The sequence below is a fragment of the Mya arenaria genome, chromosome 3 (assembly GCF_026914265.1).
Source record: "Mya arenaria isolate MELC-2E11 chromosome 3, ASM2691426v1".
NCBI classification, from domain to species: Eukaryota; Metazoa; Mollusca; class Bivalvia; order Myida; family Myidae; genus Mya; species Mya arenaria.
Genome location: NC_069124.1, coordinates 71,827,820 through 71,852,430, shown reverse-complemented (window position 1 = coordinate 71,852,430; position 24,611 = coordinate 71,827,820). Strand labels below are relative to the sequence as shown.

The window sequence follows — 24,611 nt, the reverse complement described above, 5'->3', positions numbered from 1 at the left end:
CTCCTATATACCCCCTCAAACTTCGTTTGTGGGGGTATAATAAAAAAATAACTTCTAACATATATTTGATCCAGTTCCTGCAAACTAGATTTATGGCAGTATTCTTATTGTACCAAGGGTCTTTAATATAAAAGTAATATAAGGTATGGGAAATATCTGCTGTGATATCATTTGAGTTCAACTTTCAGTAATTTCATACTATTCAATAACATGTCAAATACACAACAAGTCTTCCATGTTTGTATCTGATTTTTATTTTTGTGGCACATAATAATTTATAATAATGGTAACAATATTTTACATGACTCTATATATGTGAATAAAAATAATCACAAACAAAATATAACAAACAAGCAAAACTCTATAAAGAAATTTAGGTTAATACTTCAACAACCTAAATATTGAAATAACAATAAAACACTTGACTCAGGACAGCTAGAACATGAATATTGAAAGCAGAGACTTTGATCAGACAGGCGTTCTGAAGATAAAGAAGGTACTATACCAGAGAAAAAATATCATACAAGGTACTTCATTTTATTTCAGGAAGAAAACTAATTATATAAGTACATATAGTATATATAGCACATGTGTTCTGATTAACAATATGATAAATTGTTGACTAGACAAAATTCTATCTTAACTCTTACATACTATTTCATGCAGAAGACCTACATGTATAGCCAGATGTGGAATTTCTCACTTTCTTTTTACGCTTAAGGTATTACATTGTTGAAATATGCATCACTAATTTTTTTTATTACAGGTCTTGGTCTTTATATACGTGTATATCATTGTATTAGTCAAAGGATAAACATATTTTTGATTATCAATTATTGATTGATAATTAACAAAGATTACATGTTCTCTATATTTTGATTCTGATACTGAAGTTTTGGTGTGAGACTGCTTGGTTTCACTTTGTGGTCAGTAATGGTGAACTAATTTTAAAATCACGGGGAAACTATAGTACCCAGTGGATACCCACTTGACCGGCTAGATGACCAAGGCCAGAATTAAACCTTTGACACCTTGGTGACAAGCCAGAACATTAACTGCTGCTCCAACCAGACAGGTTACTGTAAGGATTTGAATCATTCCTTGGGGTGGAACAACACAAAGTACAATCACTGTAAATTAGTGTAGCAACTAATAATAACTTATATTATTTTAAGATTAACAATACAAATATAATACAATGGATTGTGTTTCTAACTCTATAATAAAAGAAACACTTCATAAGAGGGACGAGCCATAACATAATTTGTAGCAGACAGATGGACAACACTACTGAAGCTATTTCAAGTGGTGTAGTGAATATTTTTTATGATACATTGCGTTTTTATTGAAGCATAAAAGTGAAGAGGTAATGAACAGAATACAACATTTTTTTATGTTATTTCAGATAAAACATACACACATATACAACACTACATTTCAATTAATTTACTCCCTCTAGATATACCTGCTCGAATACATGTGAATTGGAATTCTCACAAAATATGTTTCAAGTGTTTTCAACATATTGCACTGAAATCGAACTTAACACATAATTGCTAAGTGTATACCCTTACTTACAAAACAAACTACCGTAGAGTTGTCACAGGAGTGACGAATACCCCCGAATGCCACCTGGACACAAAAATGACAATCTATTTCTTTTAAAGGAGGCCATATGTCCAAGGTTAATGTACACTGCATTTCCAATCCCATCCCATAGTTTTAAAGTTATGCTTCAAACAAAAAATGAAGGGCAATAACTGTGATTATAAAATAAAGTGATGGTTCTTACATACTCCATTTTTCTCATTATATTCTTTCATAATATAAAGTTTTATTGAGTTCCATCAAGTAGTTTTGAAGTAATGCACGGGACAAGAACAAGTAACATAGGGCAATACCTCTGTAATAAGCTGAAATAGAGCTATGATTCCTGTACACTACAATTCCTCTAAGTATGTTCTACCATTGTATGAAGTTTTAATGAATTCCATCCAGTAGTAAACCAACCACCAACAACAGAGAGACTCCAATATAACCCCTTCAAACTTTGTATGTCGGGGTATAATAAATGACATGCCAATTTTACAGACATCTCCTGTAGAATATCAAAATGGCTCTTCTAAGATAAATGCTACCGTAATAATGCTACAGCACATGACTTAGTGTGTATATGTTAATACCAAATGTTGCTCATTTATCTGATCAAAGACAAGTGCTTGAAATGTCTTACAGGTCTTTCAGGTTCATATTAAGGGCATCAATCACAGATTCAAAGAAAACACCTTTGCAATGGATTCTACCATCCTCAGCTGTCATGGATAAACGGAACTTCTCAAGACTATACAGACATGTGAACTATCACATGTCAGACACACTTTCCGTTGTTGAAATAAATATTATTTGCACAAATATCACAACACTGCAATTTACAAATAAATAACATATATAATCATTTCAAATCTATGCAAGTAGAATAAGTTTTTAAGACAACATAATTTTCAACAAAAAAACAAACTGAAGCTGAACTAGAAATACAATTTAAATGCTGTGCCAATCTATGGATTAAATAAAAGTTTAGGATGTTCTTTCTTCATCATTCTTTTGGTTGATGAACATTTAAAACACTTCTTAGGCTCAACTGTCTACAAGAACACTGCTAAGAAATTTAATTTTAAATGATATTTTACAGATATTTTGTTTGAAATATATTCAAAGTTTATTCAAGTTTTATTTTGTGATGAAGTTAAGGACTAGTACGTTGTCAATATTGCCACATTCAAAGGTGATTAAGACATGAATAGATCCAACAACATATGGAAACCCTTCCTTATGTTCTACAACTGAAAAGGTAATATTTACAATTAGTAATGACATGATAAAACCTTACAGAAAAGAACAATTGATAAAAACAGGAATGTCAAATCATTATTTTTCCACACAAAATCTGCTTTAAAATGCATGAATAACATTATGTTTCCCTATACAGCCTTATATATATTGTACATACATATACAATTAATATCAATCATAAAATCTGAACAAATATTCTTATCAAAGGCCGTGCATTGACCCACTAAACAACTTGAAGTACATTTTTATAAGACAAATAACATGCACTTTTTACTGCAACTGGAAACTGAATAAAGAGCAGTGAATGACATTTAATTTATTGGACTTTTGATGAACTTTTGACCTATTTAAAAAACTTTTGTTAAGTTCTTATTTTCAGGTATAATTATTAATCACGGTATATACAGATCACCCATATACGGACTTCATTCATTAAAAGAACAAAGAATCGCTAATATGGCATGCTTTGATGGGGAAATGTTCATTAAATGACAATTATCATACAAATACTACCACGCTACAGAAGCTAGCATTAATGTGCTTGTATTGGAATTCCTATATTATTGCCATTTATTCATGTATCAAGGTGACTGTGAAATTGTCATAATATTAACTATCCATGCACTTTCAGCCTGAAAGTCAGTTCACAGTGGTATTTATATGTTTATTAAACTGCATATGGGTAAAAAAAGATGAACAGTACATATACTTATCAAAGTACAGACATGTACACAGTGTACTTAACAAACCTTCTCATACTATTGAACAACAGCAATAATACTTCACCTCTTGAACAAAGAAAGTTTAAAAAACAGGTTTTAAAATGCAAACAATAATATTGTTCTTAAAATAACCCTGTAATTTAATAAATGTTTTGCCATTTTACATGAGTTAACAATATCAAGTAAAACAACATCTATTTACATGGAATGATCTTGAATAAAACAATAGTAAACATTTAGGCTTTAGGGCTCAGTTTCAATAAAGCATGAAAGGCTTAAGATTGTAACTTTAGGGGCGTAACTCCTTTTTGGCGTAGGCTGCATTTCAGTAAAAATATCTCGACATTTATCGGATAGATTCTGCCCGTAAGTTTACCATTGAAGTACAAGCTTTATACTTTAGGCGCCTGTTTTAATAAAGGATTTTAATAGTCTATAGTCTTCAATAATCATTAACCTGTATAAACGTCACAAATGGCAGCACATATATTTTTCCCCCCTAAGTTTGTATTCAATTTAAATACTGGTTCAAGTTCAATTGACACAAATGTGTTGCAAAATAGTGAGATTATAATTCTTACATTATGACATTTGCTGACTAAAACCGACTAAGATCTTTATTGGAATGGCCATCTGAGCCAAACAATGTGTCTGACTACTTTCTGCTGTCATTGCTACATAAAGAAACGATAGGAAACATTATGCCTTTCATTTTGAAGTATACAGTCATATATAAGGAGCTATTTTAAATATTTCAATAATAGAATGGATCACTAGCTGTTCCAGTATCTGACAATTGAGTCTCTCTCTGGCAGTGCGCGGAATTTCATGGACCCGTCCACGCCACACGAGAACAGTGTGTGTTTTGGTCCAATGGCTAGCTGGGTTACGCCTGTTGCCGAGCCTACACTACGGAAGAATGTGTTACTGCGCGTGTGCTCCCCAGTGAAGGCGACAATCAGCTGGTGAACATCTAGGCCCCATACCTGAAAGAAATATTTAAGCTTAAAGCTTTAAGCCTCTTACTGGTGTCTTGAAACTTAAAGGCTTAGTTTAAGGAATGTTTGGCATGATAATTCCCTGCTGTGCATCTCCTGCTAATCGCACTGGTGTCACAGTAGGGGCCAATTTCCTGTGTATAATTTTATAGGCTCAGGGCCATTTAGGGTCCATTTTTGTAATAAAACATCCCAAACTGCACAGCAGGATATTCAGATTGGAGATCTGATAAGACAAATAGGCAATAAGATTAAGATCAATTAACAGAGGTTGTGTACAAATACACGTGTATTTTTTTTTTGGGGGGGGGGTGGGTGGGGTGGTGGTCACTTATACAAGGCTTAAACTAGGCCTTTAAACAGGGTTCTTACTGGTATCTTAAAGCTTAAGACATGGCTCACATTGCCACACTGGCAGAAAGCAAAAAGTTGTCTAATACATTAAGATCATGCAGTTCATTTTTACACACAAAATAAGCAAAATATTATTGGCAGTTTTGTTATTTTGCATGCAATTACTGCAGTCAATCTAAGTTAAAAGGAAAAGTATTTTAAATCTTATTTTAAAATATGCGAACAGAAATTTAACTCTGACTGTGCACCTTTATATCTCCGTCAGCCGAACCAGTGACAAAGTACTCCTCCTCTGGATCGATAGCAAGGCTCCGGATACTTGACTCGTGTGCCTGGAATGTGTGCCGCATCTGGCGTTGTCGGATGTCGAAGATGCATATCTCGCCTTTCCGTCCTCCACTGATCAACAGCTGGTGATGGGGCGCGTACACCAAGGCTGGGCTCCCATGCTCGTGACATGTAAATGCTGAAGTTAAACAAGGCGAACATATGAATAGGTACAATTATTTTGCTAAACATCAAAAGAACATCATGGATTGGTCAACATCATGGAACATTTCTTAAATACAATAGTTCTAAGTCATATACATTTTACGAAATTTTCATCCTTCCTAAGGAGATATCAGGTATTTGTAAAACATTAAATGGCCAATCAAGAACTACAAGAGTTAATACAAAGATTAGAATATACTATTTATAAACAATGAATACATGAGTACATGATTGACTAACTTCATTAACTGAATGACTTACCCTGTATAGAAGTGAGAATGAACACATAATCAAATATGAAAGTATTGTATAAAACACAGGGCCCCATTTCAATAATGATTGCAAGGCTTTAGATCATACATTTCCAGGTGTTATCCTAGGCACAAACTGCGTTTTAATAAAAAAAATTGAAAGAACATTTATCGCTTAGATTCTGCAGGTAACTTTACGGGTGTCCCTGAGCACTCTAAAGCAGCATAAGGTTTCTTACTAAAATGGGGCCCGGAGGTTCAGCACAGAAATCAATGCAAATCTCACTCACCATGTACACATGCACTACGTTGCGGCAGCAGAGTATCCCAGATACAGATGTTGCGACTCTCCGAGGAATGACCGGCTGTCGCTATCAGGCTGGACGAGCCCACAAACACAAAGTCACTCGTTGTCTTGTTGTGACAACTCAGGCTCTACAAGCAGACATAAACTTTAAGCTATAGTGTCTATAGTTGATTAAGGCACATACGTTCACATAACAACTATATAATACAACCACATGATATGTAGGCTGGTTAGAAGACAGACAATAACAGTCATTACAGAAATATTGTTCTGACTGAGAAGTTCTACTTAGACATTTGTCAAGCTATCTCTAAAATTTACAAAACACATTTACACTGTAACAGACACGTGCAATGGCACAGTCAGTTTGGATATATTCGAAAGTATTCAAATTTTTCACTTCGATAAAGATCACTGGCCAAAAACAATCAAGAAGTATGTATTTTTAACATATGAAGATATATACCCACCATGAATGGCTTGTTAAAGTTGGAACCAGGGCCGACCTGCCACAGACATATACTGCCTTCAGTGTCGCTGACGCAGCACTGCAATATACAGCACAAAACAATGTAATATACAACATAAAACAAGAAACACCGCAATGTGACCAAACCAGATTTTTAATGATTGACAGAAGAACTTCAGCCTGTGTCTGTTTTTCTATTTTTAGTCACATAGACCTTGACCCTAGGGACCCCAAATGCAATCCATTGAAGGGTATCTATAAACTCTTCCTTTATACCAAGTTGGGTCACGATATGTCAACCCTTACTTAAGTTTTTCAGTTTCAACCATTTTCCTATTTTTAGTAACAGTGACCTTGACCTTGAATCTAGGGAGCCCAAATGCAATCTCATGAAAGGTATCCATAAACTCTTCCTTTATACCTGGTTTAGTCAAGATATGTGGACCCTGCCTAAAGTTATTCAGTTTCAACTATTTTTCTATTTTTAGTAACAGTGACCTTGACCTTGAATCTAGGGAGCCCAAATGCAATCCCATGAAAGTATCCATAAACTCTTCCTATAGACCAAGTTTAGTCAAGATATGTCATCCCTAAATAAAGTTAATCAGTTTCAAACGTTTTTCTATTTTTAGTAACAGTGACCTTGACCTTGAACCTAGGGACCCCAAACGCAATCCCATGAAAGGTCTCCAAAAACTCTTCCTATAGACCAAGTTTAGTCAAGATATGTCATCCATAACTAAAATTATCCAGTTTCAACTATTTTCCTATTTTGAGTAACAGTGACCTCGACCCTAGTGACCCCAAACGCAATCCCATGAAAGTATCCATAAACTCTTCCTATAGACCAAGTTTAGTCAAGATATGTCATCCATAACTAAAATTATCCAGTTTCAACTATTTTCCTATTTTAAGTAACAGTGACCTCGACCCTAGTGACCCCAAACGCAATCCCATGAAAGTATCCATAAACTCTTCCTATAGACCAAGTTTAGTCAAGATATGTCATCCCTAACTAAAGTTATCCAGTTTCAACCGTTTTTCTATTTTAAGTAACAGTGACCTTGACCCTAGGGACCCCAAACGCAATCCCATGAAAGGTCTCCATAAACTCTTCCTATAGATCAAATTTAGTCATGATATGTTATCCCTAACTAAAGTTATTCAGTTTCAACCGTTTTTCTATCTTTAGTAACAGTGACCTTGACCTTGACCCTAGGGATCCCAAACACATTCCCATGAAAGGTACCCATAAACTCTTTCTATAGACCAAGTTTGGTCAAGATAAGTCAACCCTTACTTAAGTTATTCAGTTTCATAGGTGAGTTTGACGCCTCCCGGCCGCCCGCCTGAACAACGATGTTTGTCATTCTAATAACTATGTGAAAACCTGGTTAACAATGCCTGTATTAAATGCAGCACTGTCTTATACAACATAAAACAATGCCTGTATTAAATGCAGCACTGTAATATACAGCACAAAACAATGCATGTATTAAACGTGAGTTTGGCATTAAAATAACTTTACAACTGCATGTGAAATTTCTAGGGATGTTCATTACCTACAATTAAGCCATTGAAATACATAGACCATTGCAAGTGGAAACCAAGCTGATATTACTACGACAGATGAATCACATTTATTCAATAAATTACACCTAAGCTATTTTCGTCGCGGCAAAATCTCTATAAAAAGATTATTTTGATTTCAAATGCAGATATATTTTCACCCTGAAGATTGTGCATTGCAAAACATAATAATTCCTGTAAAAACTGTTCAATTTCCATCCTAGCTTCATTTAATGGTGAACATGACAAGATTAAAACATTGACTGCTGCCAAAGTGGAGGCCATCCAGTTTGAATTTCATGTAGGAGTAAGGACAAAATGTTTTTTTTAGTTACGTTTTTAAAATTAAGAGATATTTCTAAAAATATTATGATCCTGCTTTTTTGTTGGCTTAAAATTTTGGTTGTAATTTTAATCATAATAATATGTACATGGGTATGGTTGTCATAGTCTCAAAAATATTTTAAATTTTGGCCAGATTTCAAGATTTCTTACTCTCCTTATAAATGTACTGGAAATAGCAATGGTAGCGTATTATCTAAACTACTCAGTGATCATTGCTTTATTAAGACTCGACTGTATTTTCATCCATGGAGATTAACCTGACCTTACTTAAACTAAAGTAAGCAATGTTTTAATGCATCAAAGTATTAGAAAATAAAATTTCAATTTAACAAGGCAGTTAAGATACAAATTATATTTATAGCAAGCGTTTTCAATTCAATTTCTGACATGACTCAATTGGGTAATCTAAAATTATTTTGCCACACACTGGTTGACAAAGTCACTACCATGGTTCTGTGAGCCTACTCCCATTCCACCCATTCCTGCCCTTTCTCCCATCACGTACCTTGTTTCCATGGGAGTTGAAAAGGACCTTGGTGACCTTAGGAAACGAGCCTTGGGGTCGTAGCTGGGCAAGGGGTTGGTGGTGGCCCCACTCCCACAGCCTCACAGACCCGTCTGAATTACCTGTCATGTCTGCAAATACACCCAGGAATGGTCTTTTTTAATCGGCTCATTCAAATAATCATGAAGTGAAAGATCAGAGGTAAAACAACACAGGAGAGGCTTGTCAGTGCCTTTTTCTCACAAGTATTTTTTGTTTTGTCTTTCAATCATACATTGTAAAAAAAATTGTTATAAAACTGGTCATGTACAGTTCAAGTGTAGAAGTGGGAATGTTACTCGATATATAGGAAGAAAGTGTTATCGTTCTAACTTACTGTGAATTAAACAGTTTGTTATCCACTTCCTTTGACAGTTTTTTTACCAGCTCTCTTGTGAAGTGTTATTTAACTGTATGGGGGATCACACATAATGATGGTTAGAGTTTATAACAATGCCAATGTATATATTTAGACATGAAGCAAGATTGCTTTAACCCGAACATGTGAAGCAGCCCTTGATACAATGAGAAATGGTGAGAACGTACAATGAGGCAGAGAAGGGTGGGCACAGATTCTCCTCACGCCAGCCATTGGACGACGCGACACCTGTAAATATAGGAAATATTAAACTGTTAATATACCTTTAGAAAATGAGCGCTTTACTTATAGCAAACCTGATCTACCATTAACGCTTTCTGTTCACCTGGAAACTATTGTTCGTGATCAAATTTCATCGTACAGAAGGCCTCCAGCCCATACACAAGCACAAGAGCATACATATATAATACAAATGTGATTCATGAATCACACGTCTTACTTCTGTTACACAACAAATTTAGTGTCCATAATTTGAAGCAAGTCTACAGTGGCTAATACTAATAAACCAAATAACATCATCTGTTTGGACAAATACTGAAGGCTCAAAGGCATCTTTGCAATGGATAAGCTGTAGGTAAATAATAATACTAAACCTCAGGAAAGTATGGTCAGTCTTACCTAGTCATAAAACACAGAATAGATTACTTTCATACAAAATGACACTTTATGTCTAGTTTATAATATTGTGGTAGAACTTAAGTTCACAAAATATACAAAGCCTCCCATATTGCAGATTATTCAGTACATGTACATAGCTTAATGTTGTTTGCCAAACATTAACAAAAATAATAATATTTCATCAAGTTCTACCTCAGAAATTCCAGAACTTGACAAGAAAGTCATATGGCATAATAAAGTAATAGCAGGAAGAGATGGAAGAATTTTTTTCATTATATAACATAATTATTCCCATTCAGAGTAATGACACTTCTTATTAAGTTTGAATACATATTTTTTTCGTGTCCATGGAATCAAAACAACCTAATTGTATCTACCATACAAACTTATTATATACAACACAAATACAGGGAAACACATACATTACCATCACATAAACTCATGTCAGTATTCATCAACCACATTATTTAAACAAGAGGCCCGAAAGGGCCTATGCTCTACTGGCATGGCTCTTGTGGTCATTTTCAATCCAGAGCATGTACGTTTGAGTAATAGGCAACAAATATATAGTTCACTTTTAGTGTTTGGGTTAGCTGAAAACGCTGCACGTTCAACATCTGAGGACAGGAAGTGTTGTAAGCAGATTAGTTGCATGAACTATTTTAATATGTGCCAAGTAAAGGTAATCTGAGAGTAAAAAATACTTGCTTTCAAAACTGTACTCATCGTCAAAATTTCATTTCTGTAGCTTTAAAAATAAAGTCGGTCAAAGGTCAAAGTCAAGGACATCCGAGCACAAAATTAATGCTAGTTTGCAAAACTGTTCACATGGTTAAAATTTCATTACTGTAGCTTTAAAAATTAATAAGTAAGTCAAAAGGGGTGGGGCCAACTTTTGCCCAAGGGGCATTATTTCAAATGTTTTCAATTGCATCATATGATGCTCCACAACAAATATCAAAGGTATGGGCCTTGTGGTTTGAAACAAGAAGATGTTGAAAATATTTCTTAAATAAGTCTCTATGAAAATTGTGACACCCAGGGCAGTGCCAGTTTTGACCCAATGGGCATAATTTGAACAACCATGGTAGTGGACCACTAAATAAAGCCTTGTTCAAAATAGCAAGGATTTGCATAGTGGTTTCAGACAAAAAGGTTTTTAACATATCCCAATTTAAGGGGGGGGGGGGGGGGGGAGTCCGTCCCTTACAAAGAAAAGAGAACTCTTCCCTGGGCCTCCACCAACGTTGCCGAGGTCGTTTGCATTTGCCGCACTGGTCCCTTGCTGGACAATCTCCGTGGGGGGGGGGGGGGGGGGCAGTTATGACCCCAGGGGCATAATTTGAACAAACCTTCACAAGCAATTGTGACTTTAGACATCGCTCATGTAGACTTGGCTAAAAATAGACTTAGCTTAAAATAGCATTTTTTATACTTTCAAGACCCATAATCCAGGCATGCATGGGCAGATCTGGCTGGTTTTCAAAAGGAACCAAGTTCCTATGGATATCTAAATACTGTACAAGTTTCATCGAGATACAATCAAAACTGAAGACTGTATCATGTTCATAAGCAATTGTTTACAGATGAACTGATTTTTTAATACTTTCAAGGCCCATAATCTAGGCATGCATGGTCGGATCTGGCTGGTTTTTGAAAGGAACCGAGCTCTAATGGATATCTAAATACTGTACAAGTTTCATCGAGATACAATCAAAACTGAAAGCTGTATCGTGTTCACAAGCTAGTGTTACCCAATAGCATTTTTTTATACTATCAAGGGCCATAATCTAGGCATGCATGGGCGGATCTGGCTGGTTTTCGAAAGGAACCGAGCTCTAATGGATATCTAAATACTGTACACGTTTCATCGAGATACAATCAAAACTGAAGACTGTATCGTTTTCACAAGCTAGTGTTTACACAATAGCATTTTTTTATACTATCAAGGGCCATAATCTAGGCATGCATGGGCGGATCTGGCTGGTTTTTTGAAAGGAACCAAGCTCTAATGGATATCTAGATACTGTACAAGTTTCATCGAGATACAATCAAAAATGAAGACTGTATTGTGTTCACTAGCAATTGTTTACAGACGCACGAACGCACAGATGCACATACTACGTACACATTACCATCGCATAAGCTCTTCTGGCCTTTGGCCAGTAGAGCTAAAAAATGAATCTTGACCAAAACTCCCAGAAAAACCAGGATCAACAATTTTGAAAACTTCAGCTGATCAAAATAAAAACTGCTATTATACTACCAAAGGAAAGTGAGTGTCGTGTCTTCTACAAGAATGCACATAACACAGTTTTGACAACAGCAAGACAGGCGGGGTACAACAAGGCCATGTGACAATGAAGTTACCGTGCGAAGAAGTCGCCGACTGCGGTCTACAATGAGGAAGGAGTGGAGCGGGTTCGAGACCCCGTGCACGTGCAAACCCTTCCCCTATAGCACGTGCACAAGTCCACGCAGGCAGTAAGAGAGACAGGTACAAAACATTAAGCGCTGTGTCACATTGGTTTTAGATACTGCTAACAAAAACAATTTAACCAGTTACACAAAACTGAATTAATGGATGGTAAATAGATTCCATATCATCCTCAAAATTGAGGCCTGATCTTTTTTAATTGAAGCTGCACAACAGTATTCCAAGGATATAGCAGTTTCAACATTAGACAAATTTCATGCCCCCAAAAAAAGAAAAGCCTTTGACCTTGAACCACATCTATAAAGTATGTCACGAACCAGAAAGTATTTAAACCAAAATCTCAAACTTTAAGTTGTACCATGTTGGTTCCCCGTCCAGTCTGAGCCATTCCCATTTGGCCAGCTGCCAGATGCACTGTGGGAGTGGAGGCTGTTGAGCTCTGATTGGTCTGAGGGGTATTGGAGCCACTTCCTGTCCCATGGGTCGGAAAGTCAAACGGGGTTTGTACCATCAGGAAGTCTACATTGTCCATGGGGTTTGCAGGAGTGGGGCTAAACATGAATTATATTATGATTTAATGCTTTGAAGGATAATGCTTAACTTTGTTTATTTTTGATATGTTTTTAACTTCTGATTTTTGATATGAATATTGCACTTTGCATTTAAATGTAATTGCTGCGCCATGTGTTTTAGTCACTGTAATAATGATGACCTGTATGCATCAATGTTAATAATAAATGTTCTATTCTGTTAAATCACATGTACGTTTCTAATTGTTATATGAACTTATTTCATATAACAAAACAACAATACCTATGTTACTATATATAGTAACATTTTACTATAGAAATTCGCTCCTGCAAAAAAGAATATCATTATCACATGAGGGTGATCATGGCATAATTATCAAACTAAGATGAGCAGGTACATCCTGTACTTCATTTTTATAACATAAAAATGGCCAAAAGATACATCACTGGCAAACAATTACACAAGCAAAGCTTTATAAAGGATTTAAACAGAGTTATCCACAAGGACAGTGAAATTAGTTTTACAATTAATGACCTCTTTCACGTTTCATTACATTTGGGCAGTTATCCTTCCCAATTTGGCAATTATCAAACAAAAGCCATGGTCAATCATGTCTTATGACCAGGCCAACCATGTATTATTCTATAAATAACCACCTTTATAGTGGTGTTAAAATTGCATCAAATCATACTATTAGTCATTCTCATAAATATTATTCAACTACTATTTTCCTTTCAAACCGAATGCCTACTATCTGCCATACTTGTTGAAAGCCTCTATGTCCATCTCGTTCTCATCCTCGAGCCAGCTGGGTGGGTTGAGCACGTTATGGATATCCAGTTCCACCAGCTCCTTCTGGGTCGCCAGCGTCAGGCAGGAAGTGTTTGCCTGATAATGGGAGCGTCGGTATCATTGGCATTGTTTTGAACAATTTAAACATCTTTCAATACATGCACTTGCAATTATTTTTAATTATTTTTATTATGTATGAAGCAAATATTAATTGTTAAATTTGTCTCACATCTGTTAATTAATTCACTGGGGACAAATGTTTTTCATGAAATGACAACATTAAGTTATTAGTAGATGGTACCTGTGTATGGATTGAATGTTCTCGTATTGTTGTTCATCCGTGCATGAAAATTATCAGACTTCATGATAAGCCGTGCACTGACCAATTAAATGTTTTCATACACAGATAAACAGCAATTCTAAAATATTCCATGTTAATAATTACACTCATAATTCGCAAAGTTTCTAAACGAAAATCCAACAATAACGATAAAATAACCCCTTCAAGAAAATTGAACTCAGTATAAAATCTGTGGTATTTCAATGATGTTGCGTTCTTCAGAAGAGGAATGCAATTAAAAGAAAATATGTCCATCAAAGAAAGTGAAATAAGAGTGTAAATATCAATAAATGAACAAATAAAAAGGTTATGTAATAATGAGAAGAGTTTCAGGGCTACAATGTGTACAATGTAACGCATAATAATTATACAGAAGCTGTCATCAAGTACAAACTACACTAAGAGAAACAATAAATGTAGAAGCAAAATGAACACATTGGACAGATAGTAACATTGGTATGATTATGACACCATAACAAAAGCCATGTCTATCAGATATATCAGCCATTATTAGCTTTTTCAAGGTCAATAAAATCCTAATTTACTGTACCTGGAAAGACTTTTATACTACTGGAATATTAAATGTCATTATAAGTCACTGTGACCTTGACCTTTGACCCAATGACCCCTAAAATCAATAAGGGTTATCTACTGGTCAGGCTAAACCTCCAAGTCAAGTTTGAGGGCCATGGGTGCAGACAGTGTCGAGTTATCACTCGGACAACCTTTTCGCATTAAAGGTCATTGTGTCCTTTACCTTTGACTTAGGCCCTAAGATCAATATGGGTTAGTCCCAGCCTCAATGTCAAGTTTGATGACCATAGGGCCAGGCTGTCGAGTTATCTCTCAGACAAGCTCTGACAACCTTTTTCGCATTAAAGGTCATTGTGTCCTATACCTTTGACTTAGGCCCTAAGATCAAGGTCATCTACTGGTCAGGCCCAGTCTCAATGTCAAGTTTGATGACCATAGGGCCAGGCTGTCGAGTTATCTCTCAGACAAGCTTTGACAACATTTTTCGCGTTAAAAGTCACTGTGAACTTGACCTTTGACCCGATGACCCCTACAATCAATAGAGGTAATCTATTGGTCAGGCCCAACCTTCATGTAAAGTTTGATGACCATGTGTCTAGGAATTGTTTAGTTATTACTCCGACAAGCTCTGGTCTACCAACGGATGGACAGACTGACCGACCGACAGGTGCAAAACAATATACCCCCTCTTCTTTCAAAGGGGGCATAATAATGGCTCATGCAGAAGGAAAGAGCAGATTATATATCATTTGCTAAAAGCATTCAGCTATCGAGCACAGAAAACAATAGTACATTTGTATATGCATGTTATAACCGGCTGACATTATTCTATGTTTGATTTCAATAATTTCATTTTTAATGCCAATATTTCATAATGAATTTTATTGATGAAATAATAAACAAGAGGCCCAAAAGGGCCTATGCTCTACTGGCATTGCTTTTGTGGTCATATCAATCCAGAGCATGTATGTATGGGTAAAAGGCAACAGACATATAGTTTATGTTTTGTGTTTGGGTTACCGGAAAACGTAGCACGTTCAACATCTGAGCCCAGAAAGTATTGTAAGCAGATTAGTTGCATGAACTATTTTAATATGTGCCAAGTAAAAGTCATCTGACAAAAAAAAAATGCTTTCAAAACTGTACTCATAGTAAAAATTTCTGTAGTGTTAAAAGTTAAAAAAAGTTGGTCAAAAGGTCAAAGTCAAGGGCATCCTAGGACAACATTGATCAATTTGAACAAACATTCACAATCAATTGTGCTGAGATGGATGCACGAACACACAAAAAGATTTTCAAACCTTTCCAGATTTATGTTTACCAAACCTGTGAACCCTGGGGGTGGCCAGTAATGACACCAGGTGCATAACTTAAACATTCACAACCAATTTTGTTAAGATGAATGTGCAAACTACAGAACTTAAAGCGAAAAAATGGCCTTTGGTCTTTCAACAAGAACAAGGCAGAGTAATTCACAAAATCAACTGCAGAAGCAAAAAGCAAATTGTCTCTCAAAATCCTAGACTTGCAAATTGTCTCCCTTAACTCTAGACTTGAATTTACATATACATGTAAACTTGGCTAAAAATAGAATTCACGCAAGCAGACCTGGCTAAAAATAGAAAGCATTTCTTTAAAACTTTCATGGCCCATAATCTAGGCATGCATGGGCGGATCTTGCTGGTTTTCGAAAGGAACCAAGCTCTAATGGATATCTAAATACTGTACAAGTTCCATCGAGATACAATCAAAACTGAAGACTGTATCGTGTTCACAACCAATTGTATACACAATAGCATTTTTTTATACTATCAAGGGCCATTATCTAGGCATGCATGGGCGGATCTGGCTGGTTTTCGAAAGGAACCGAGCTTTAATGGATATCTAGATACTGTACAAGTTTCATCGAGATACAATCAAAACTGAAGACTGTATCGTGTTCACAAGCAATTGTTTACAGACGCACGAACGCACGACTGCACGGATGCACATACTACGTACACATTACCATCGCATAAGCTCTTCTGGCCTTTGGCCAGTTGAGCTAAAAAATAACAATCCTCCCTATATAAATTAAATAAAATGTAAACAACATCAACAGTAAAATGTTTGTCATGTATTGAATGGTTTGAAATGCATACATGTAGATTTGAAAAAAACAGGCATAGAAAGAATTCAAAGCGAAATTTCAATAAAAAGTAGCCCGACAACATTGCAGTAAAACCATCCCATAATGTAATGGTAAAGTATTAGTATCTATGGATACAATTTTCCGAATGTAGGAATAAGGTAATAACATATTGTTGAAATCTACAGAAGACCTTTGCCTGATGGAATTAGGGTTAGTTTGACTGCTTAAAACCATGGCATATCTCACATGACAAATGCTGAAAACCCTACATGTCACACTTATGAAAAGCTTGAAACCAGCACTTATGAATACATATACATGTCATGTGACCACTCTTCACCAATCAGAAAGCCACATTTATCTTGGATGTTATATATGTGGGATTTCAATCATTCATGAGTGTGTTAATTTCTATTTTATACAAAATATTGTTTGTGATGTGGACAGCCATAATTTTCACATAGAGCTTCACTCACCTGATCAAACATTATAACCTTCATTAAAAGTTACAAATACATGTTCACAAGCAATTAGTGTTCACAAGCAAGAAAGTAATTTTTCCACCCAAGTATTTCCAGAATGAAGAAGAAAAATGTATATCCATTTCATATTATTATTAATACATGTTAGTTTTCAAATTGTTGAAGATTTTGGTTAACAAATGTTATAAGAACTTTAAACACCACTAGTTACTGTGTGATTTATATTGTAAAGCAAATGACTTCACCAACAGTTTTATGGTTAGCAGCTTAAGCCTATAACCCAAATCACCAGTTTCAAGTCAACATATAGTGTAGTTGATACTGCCCTATTACAATAAACAAGAGGCCCAAAAGGGCCTATGCTCTACTGGCATGGCTTTTGTGGTCATATCAATCCAGAGCATGTATGTATGGGTAAAAGGCAACAGACATATAGTTTATGTTTTGTGTTTGGGTTACCTGAAAACGTAGCACGCTCAACATCTAAGCCCAGAAAGTATTGTAAGCAGATTAGTTGCATGAACTATTTTAATATGTGCCAAGTAAAAGTCATCTGACAAAAAAATAATGCTTTCAAAACTGTACTCATCGTAAAAAATTCTGTAGTTTTAAAAGTTAAAAAAAGTTGGTCAAAAGGTCAATGTCAAGGGCATCCTAGGACAACATTGATCAATTTGAACAAACATTTACAATCAATTGTGCTGAGATGGATGCATGAACACACAAAAAGATTTTCAAACCTTTCCAGATTTATGTTTACCAAACCTGTGAACCCTGGGTGTGGCCAGTAATGACACCAGGTGCATAACTTAAACATTCACAACCAATTTTGTTAAGATGAATGCGCAAACTACAGAACTTAAAGCAAAAAAATGGCCTTTGGGCTTTCAACAAGAACAAGGCAGAGTAATTCACAAAATCAACTGCAGAAGCAAAAAGCAAATTGTCTCTCAAAATCCTAGACTTGCAAATTGACTTAACTCTAGACTTGAATTTACATGTACATGTAAACTTGGCTAAAAATAGAATTCGCTCATGCAGACCTGGCTAAAAATAGAAAGCATTTCTTTAAAACTTTCATGGCCCATAATCTAGGCTTTCATGGGCGGATCTTGCTGGTTTTCGAAAGGAACCCAGCTCTAATGGATATCTAGATACTGTACATTGAGTTTCATTGAGACTGTATCGTGTTCACAAGCAATTGTTTACGGACGCACGAACACACAACTGCACGGACGCACGGATGCACGTACTACGTACACATTACCATCGCATAAGCTCCTCTGGCCTTTGGCCAGTAGAGCTAAAAATGTAAGTAATAATGAAGTTTTATAATTCAAAGTGGGACATACCATGAATATACACTATGGAAATAGCCATGAAAATCTATAATTAGTGGCCATTTGGCGAAAACTGATGATGATGACAACCGGAACATATAAGGTTAGTGAAAGACAATTTCATTTCAATGCAAGATTCTAGTGTTCTAGTTAATCCCAATATCAAACTACATACAGGTTCACTACTGACCTAATAGACCATCTACAATGCTGTCACTACTTTTTCTGTGTGCGTATTTATGAGAGCAATGGTTATTTGACTAATACAAGGCAGTTTGAGTTAGTTATATGCATGTTTATCGTCAAGTCTGGAACTTGGAACATAACTGACCTCAAAACCATATATTTCCACCTGAATTTCAGAAAACATGAACAGTTTGTGGTACCGTAAAATATGTTAGCTTTTAAGAGATTAAAATGAGATGGGAAGCAATCTGTATTACCACTATGAAGATATACAGACACAGAAATGACAGTCAAAACAGATTGCGAACATTTAATGAAAAGCATATTATTGTCAATCAAAAGTAAAAACAGTTAAATTACTTAACATTTAGAACTACTTGTATGAACAATCTATCAAATAAATCATGAATGATCTAATAGCAACTACAAGAGAAACAAAGTCATATTTTTCAGACCAGAATGATGAGATGTCCTAAGCGTAACATACCTGATTTATAGCAAATGCAGTTATAATGTCCTGCTCCTTGTGTAAGATCTTGAACGGCTCGGGAAGCTTGGGAGAATCCAGACCATCTAGGGATGAGTCCTTGAAATGTAGTGGTAAAATGAAGTCATGTGACATTAATTAATAAGAAACATAATTGTAAGCTCTTACAGATTGTATTAACAATCAGCACCCAGCTTGTGGTATCTTTCACCTTGGAATCCTTGAATTCCAAACTTTGGACAATTGGTGGCATTGCAGGATAGTAGGCTACCATTGAAATATTTTGGAAGCCCGACATATATTTTTGATAGCCCACAGCCTATTGGCAATGGATTAACTGACAATGGTTTAACGGACAATGGTTCTGTGGACCTTTGCATAACAAAACAAGCATTTTCAGTGAAAAGATATCCCCGCCAACGATGGCTTGTTTGTGCTTGATGGCTTGTTTGTGCTTGAAGGTTAAAAAAAATCTCAGAAAAAATATTGCAGGATGTTGGTTCATATAACATTCAAGTTTCATTAATTTCTAGCAGCTAGTTACTGAGAAACTGCTGCAAACAATGATTTTTTAATACATCAAGGGCAATAACTCTAAGGAAAATTGACCAATCCAAAAGCAAAATAGACAGGCATCATCACAGTATGTTGGTTCTTATTTATTCCAAGTGTCATGAAATTCTACCAGCTAGTTGCATAGAAAAGGCTGCAAACATGGATCTTTTAATAAACAAGGGCAAATAACTCATATAGAAATTACACAATCCAAAATATAAATAAACAGGCATCATCGCAGTATGTTGGTTCATACTTATTTCAAGTTTCAAGAATTTCTACTAACTAGTTACTGAGAAATGGCTGTAAATGAGAGTTTTTCAAAAAATCAAGGGCAATAACTCCAAGTACAATTGACCAATCCAAAAAAAAAATGAACAGGCATCATCCCAGTATAGTAATTCATATTCATTTTAAGTTTCATGAAATTCTGCCAGCTAGTGACTGAGAAATGGCTGTGAATGTGCATTTTTCAAAAAATCAAGGGCAATAACTCCAAGGACAATTGACCAATCAAATTTTTTTTTTCGACGGGCATCATTCCAGTATAGTGGTTCATATTTATTTTAAGTTTCATGAAATTATACCGGCTAGTTACTGAGAAAACGCAGGTGACGGACGGACGGACGGAAGGAAGGACGGACGGAAGGAAAGATGGACGGACGGATGGAAGGACGGACGGACAACGCCATTTCAATATCTCCCTCCCTATTTCATAGGCGGGGGATAAAAAATATATACATTTTTTTTTTTAATCAGCTACATAAACATGTATCTCAGAGGGTCACCAAAGCACATGATCTCAATAAGTGCATATTGTAATATTGACATTGCCCATCTTTTCTATGGAGCAAAACTAACGTTCATATTGACTGAACCACACAGGGTTATGACATCATTGTTTAGTTCATTGCTGCACTCTGATTGGACAAGTTGGACTTTATTTGCCCAATAGTAAAAAAACAATTCAATATCAGGCATTTGTTTTTCACATAATAAATTATGTAAAATGCTGAGAACTACCTTATTTAATTAATTTTACCTAAAATACATTAATAATAGCATAAATTCAAACTAAGTAGAATGTTTGAGGAAAATGTCAATATAAGCAATTTGAAACCTAGGCACCGGAATATTTTCTAGAGTCTAGTTCTAATGTTAAAAATATTTCCTAAGGCAGAACTTCTTCTAATGTTCTTGTTGAAAACGAGCCCCTGGTGTTTGTGTTTTTATTGTTATGTCTCATAAAGACAGAAATCTTAGAAATCACTACCAGGTGATAAAATCTTTTTTCTTTTATGCTTAATTTGATAAAATCTTTTCATTTCTTTTATGCTTAAATTGGACGATAAGTGGGAAAATAACTGCAATAAGATATATTAATTCAAATGACTGTCAAAGCACTAGGAAATGCTGCTTTATTGAAAAGTTCACCAGACTAATTAAAACAACAAGAAATCTGTGAACATTTTAATGTGGGTTTACTTTTGTTATTGATCTACTAGCAGTGACATTCTGACATTCTCAGAATAAAAATTAAAAATGCTGCACAGTGCACTTCAGCTCACAAAGAATTGTATATCACAATAATAATTATCTAAATCACTAAAATCTCCAGCTGATAAATAATGCTAACAAACTTATATAGCCTATTCTATATATAGCAATACCAGACAATATCATTTAAATTATTGAGTGATAGCAATGTTTTTATCAACATCTTTTAATGCCACTTGAAGCCTATTTTTCACTTCCAACTACCCACACGTACATTTGCATTGCATTCAAGCTAAGCTGAGCCTACCTCCCTTAGAGTGTGGTCAATGGATTTCTGTTTCTTGAACACATATCTCACAAACACATCTCTAAGCAACTCCTGCTTCACCAGGTGGAACCAAAGGCGCTTGATGGGCAGGGTGGATGAACTCTCACTGTGTAAAACAACAAATACTTGATTAACACACATAATTAAATTTTTCTATTTTCAAAATTATGATGAAAATTACTGACAATAATATGTTTTTAACATCATTTTTCTTACAAAGGATGACACACTATTGAAACTGTACATGCGTACTCTAATATGAAATGAACCATCAAACAATTTTGAACAAATCAGAAGATGGGAGAACCATTCAAATAAAAACAAAGCAGGCTCACATGAATGGAGTGTTTTTCTTGTTAAGAAGGGCTTTGTATTTGGATGCCGGTAAGCCAGGTACGACCTCAAGGTCTGCCCCGGGGATGAAGTTGTTGGGGGCGGCAGCAAACAGCTCCAGTTTCCCTAGCAGCACTTCCTCCCACTGCTCCAAGATGCGCAGCAGGGCGTGTAGGAGCGGGGAGCTGACCGGCAGGTCTGTGGGGGAAGGGAACAGATTGTACAGTGACTGTAATTAAATGTTACTTTTCACTTTTTGGGGTGTAGTTTTTCAAATGCATTAGAACTTAATCAATGTTAATGTTCTCTAAAATGAGCCATTCCATCTTATAAAACTATGCATCCTATCTTGAGGTTTACAATGTACAAATAAGCCATTACATCAAGCCATTGTACATGATTGATAATTTGCTAAATCGGAATACGACCGCCTTCGATAATTACATATTAGTAGAACATATTGAAACCATGTCCACGTGCATTTGTTTGTCAATGGTTATTAGTAAATCAAAATTTGTTTAACAGTTATGAATATCTATATCAGGGTGATTCAGCATAATGATATAGAAAGAATTATTCTCTAAAACACATCAAACCCAAATCAGGTAAACTAGAGAAAGTTTTTCATTGAATGTTCATTTAAGACAGGACATCTCGGTAGTTGATACCTTGTAGTTCCACACCAATCTGCGGGAGAAAGGTGGATAGGTTTCTAAAGACAAGCTTCACGATGGTGTAGCGTAACAGGCTCCAGGCGTACGAGTTAGGGTCACTGTGCTGCTGGACACTCGGGAGGTTACTGGAAGAGCCAAACAGAGGTTGCAATATCATTAAAACAAAAATATCATAAATCAAATAAACATACCACAGTTCAGGGGTCTAACCCAGGACCCTTGTATGTGGTCAGTTCAGGGGTCTAACCCAGGACCCCCTGTATGTGGTCAGTTCAGGGGTCTAACCCAGGACCCCCTGTCTGTGGTCAGTTCAGGGGTCTAACCCAGGACCCCCTGTATGTGGTCAGTTTAGGGGTCTAACCCAGGACCCCCTGTATCTGGTCAGTTCAGGGGTCTAACCCAGGACCCCCTGTATGTGGTCAGTTCAGGGATCTAACCCAGGACCCCTTGTATGTGGTCAGTTCAGGGATCTAACCCAGGACCCCTTGTATGTGGTCAGTTCATGGGTCTAACCCAGGACCCCTTGTATGTGGTCAGTTCAGGGATCTAACCAAGTAACCCTGCTTGCAAATCAGTTGTTCTTCTTAAGCTAACCCATTTTCACCAAGACAATCACACAGTACACTCACATGGATGTTGGCCTGTTCAGGTCAGCTTCATACTCATCGTCACTGTCTGCCTCCTCTTCTTCCTCAGAGGAGAGTGAATCATCGGAGTCATAGTGGAAGTCCGTATCTATGTTGGATACAAATGGCTTTGTCACGAAGTATGTGATCATGCTGAGCTCTGGGGGCACAAACTTCTCCTTGTAAGTCTTCTTATTGTCCTGCGGATGCCCCATAATCTTCATGTTCAACTGCACACGCTTGTTGTACATAGAATCAGCCTTCCCTGAAATTATAAACAATCCTTAAGCCTTTGTCTTGCAACTGTATTGAGACAACTTAATGCAAGTGTCACAAAGTATTTCTAAAAAAAAATGTTGATCTGTATAATCAAGCATAATCCCTGACAGAAGGCTCTCCATTTATATTTCCTTTAAGAAAAGTTGCTAACCTAATAAAGCAAATTAGATAAAGACTTCAACATACTGCCCATTCTTGGTGAGGTACTTCCAAGTTTCAAGATGGTTTTAACACCTCCGCCAAACAGTGACGACCACATCTTGGCATCAAACTTATGTGCAGTGAGCCGGTAGAGCATAAAGCAGTCAAAGGTTGCTAGGGCGTTAATGAGGAGGCTCACATAGACAGCGAACAGGGACTCGGTGAGCAGGATGTTCAATTTGGGCGAATCTTCATCCTTCTCACGGGCAAGCAACACTCGCAATGAGGTCACTCCTGCAATGGAGGGGAGATGGTAACTTGGTAGAGTACATACAAAGGAGAAAAGACTTTTCAACAATTTTAGCCAATCACATATTATCATATTCAAGTAAATATAATTATTATAGGGTTATGGTTTCCAGGATATGCCCTTATTGTGTTTATTCCTTAAAGCGTTCTAAAAGATCTTCCACTTTTAAAACTTAAAATCTTGACAGTTCACAAGTTCATACAGATCTTTTTCACAAACACATGCATATTCCCAGAAGGTAGTGAAAGAAAATTGAGTATTCGGTGCCTACCTGGCCATTTTCCTGGCGGAGTGTTAACCATGTCATCAGGAGAACAGATGGATTTATTGCGCATTTTTCGCACACCAGACATCAAGTGGCTTGTATCACAGACAAAATTCACGCTGAAATAGAAAACTTTTTATCAATTGACTGGCACATCCTTATACAAGCCACATGCACAAGTGAGAATTCCATCTTCAGGAACATAGAGGTTTATGCAACTCTGAAAATAAGCTACTGTGAAATCATAAATATTCGTGGGACATTTATTATCGTGGATTTTGTGGGTTTGCTTATCCACGAATTTAATATAAATGGTCGCAGTATACTACTTGCAAGTACCTAAATCATTGTTTATTTTACTGTTAATGGCATACATTATTTAACCTCAATGATAATAATTATTATAAGTACTTGCATTCAGTTTTTTGGTATGAAATTGCCG

At 36.1% G+C, this 24,611-nt stretch overlaps 1 protein-coding gene across 3 annotated transcripts in view; it reads right to left on the bottom strand.

The window, feature by feature from the left end:
- Positions 1–244: 244 nt before the first annotated feature.
- The window catches only part of LOC128227023 (dmX-like protein 2), a 65,424-nt gene continuing 41,057 nt past the window's right edge, over positions 245–24,611 (bottom strand). For 2 of the 3 annotated variants that reach the window (XM_052937185.1, XM_052937186.1), the window contains 17 exons: positions 24,176–24,288; positions 23,640–23,888; positions 23,178–23,439; positions 22,543–22,673; positions 21,877–22,072; positions 21,521–21,647; positions 19,162–19,260; positions 18,820–18,840; positions 17,143–17,160; positions 13,633–13,757; positions 12,697–12,889; positions 9,451–9,511; positions 8,866–8,996; positions 6,448–6,525; positions 5,961–6,105; positions 5,176–5,393; positions 245–4,561 (listed from right to left, as the gene is read on the bottom strand). In XM_052937185.1, coding sequence (XP_052793145.1) covers positions 4,349–4,561; positions 5,176–5,393; positions 5,961–6,105; positions 6,448–6,525; positions 8,866–8,996; positions 9,451–9,511; positions 12,697–12,889; positions 13,633–13,757; positions 17,143–17,160; positions 18,820–18,840; positions 19,162–19,260; positions 21,521–21,647; positions 21,877–22,072; positions 22,543–22,673; positions 23,178–23,439; positions 23,640–23,888; positions 24,176–24,288 — 2,380 coding nt within the window. In that variant the 3' untranslated portion in view covers positions 245–4,348. The remainder of the gene's footprint in view (positions 4,562–5,175; positions 5,394–5,960; positions 6,106–6,447; positions 6,526–8,865; positions 8,997–9,450; positions 9,512–12,696; positions 12,890–13,632; positions 13,758–17,142; positions 17,161–18,819; positions 18,841–19,161; positions 19,261–21,520; positions 21,648–21,876; positions 22,073–22,542; positions 22,674–23,177; positions 23,440–23,639; positions 23,889–24,175; positions 24,289–24,611) is intronic. The other variant, XM_052937187.1, reaches the window with a different exon arrangement.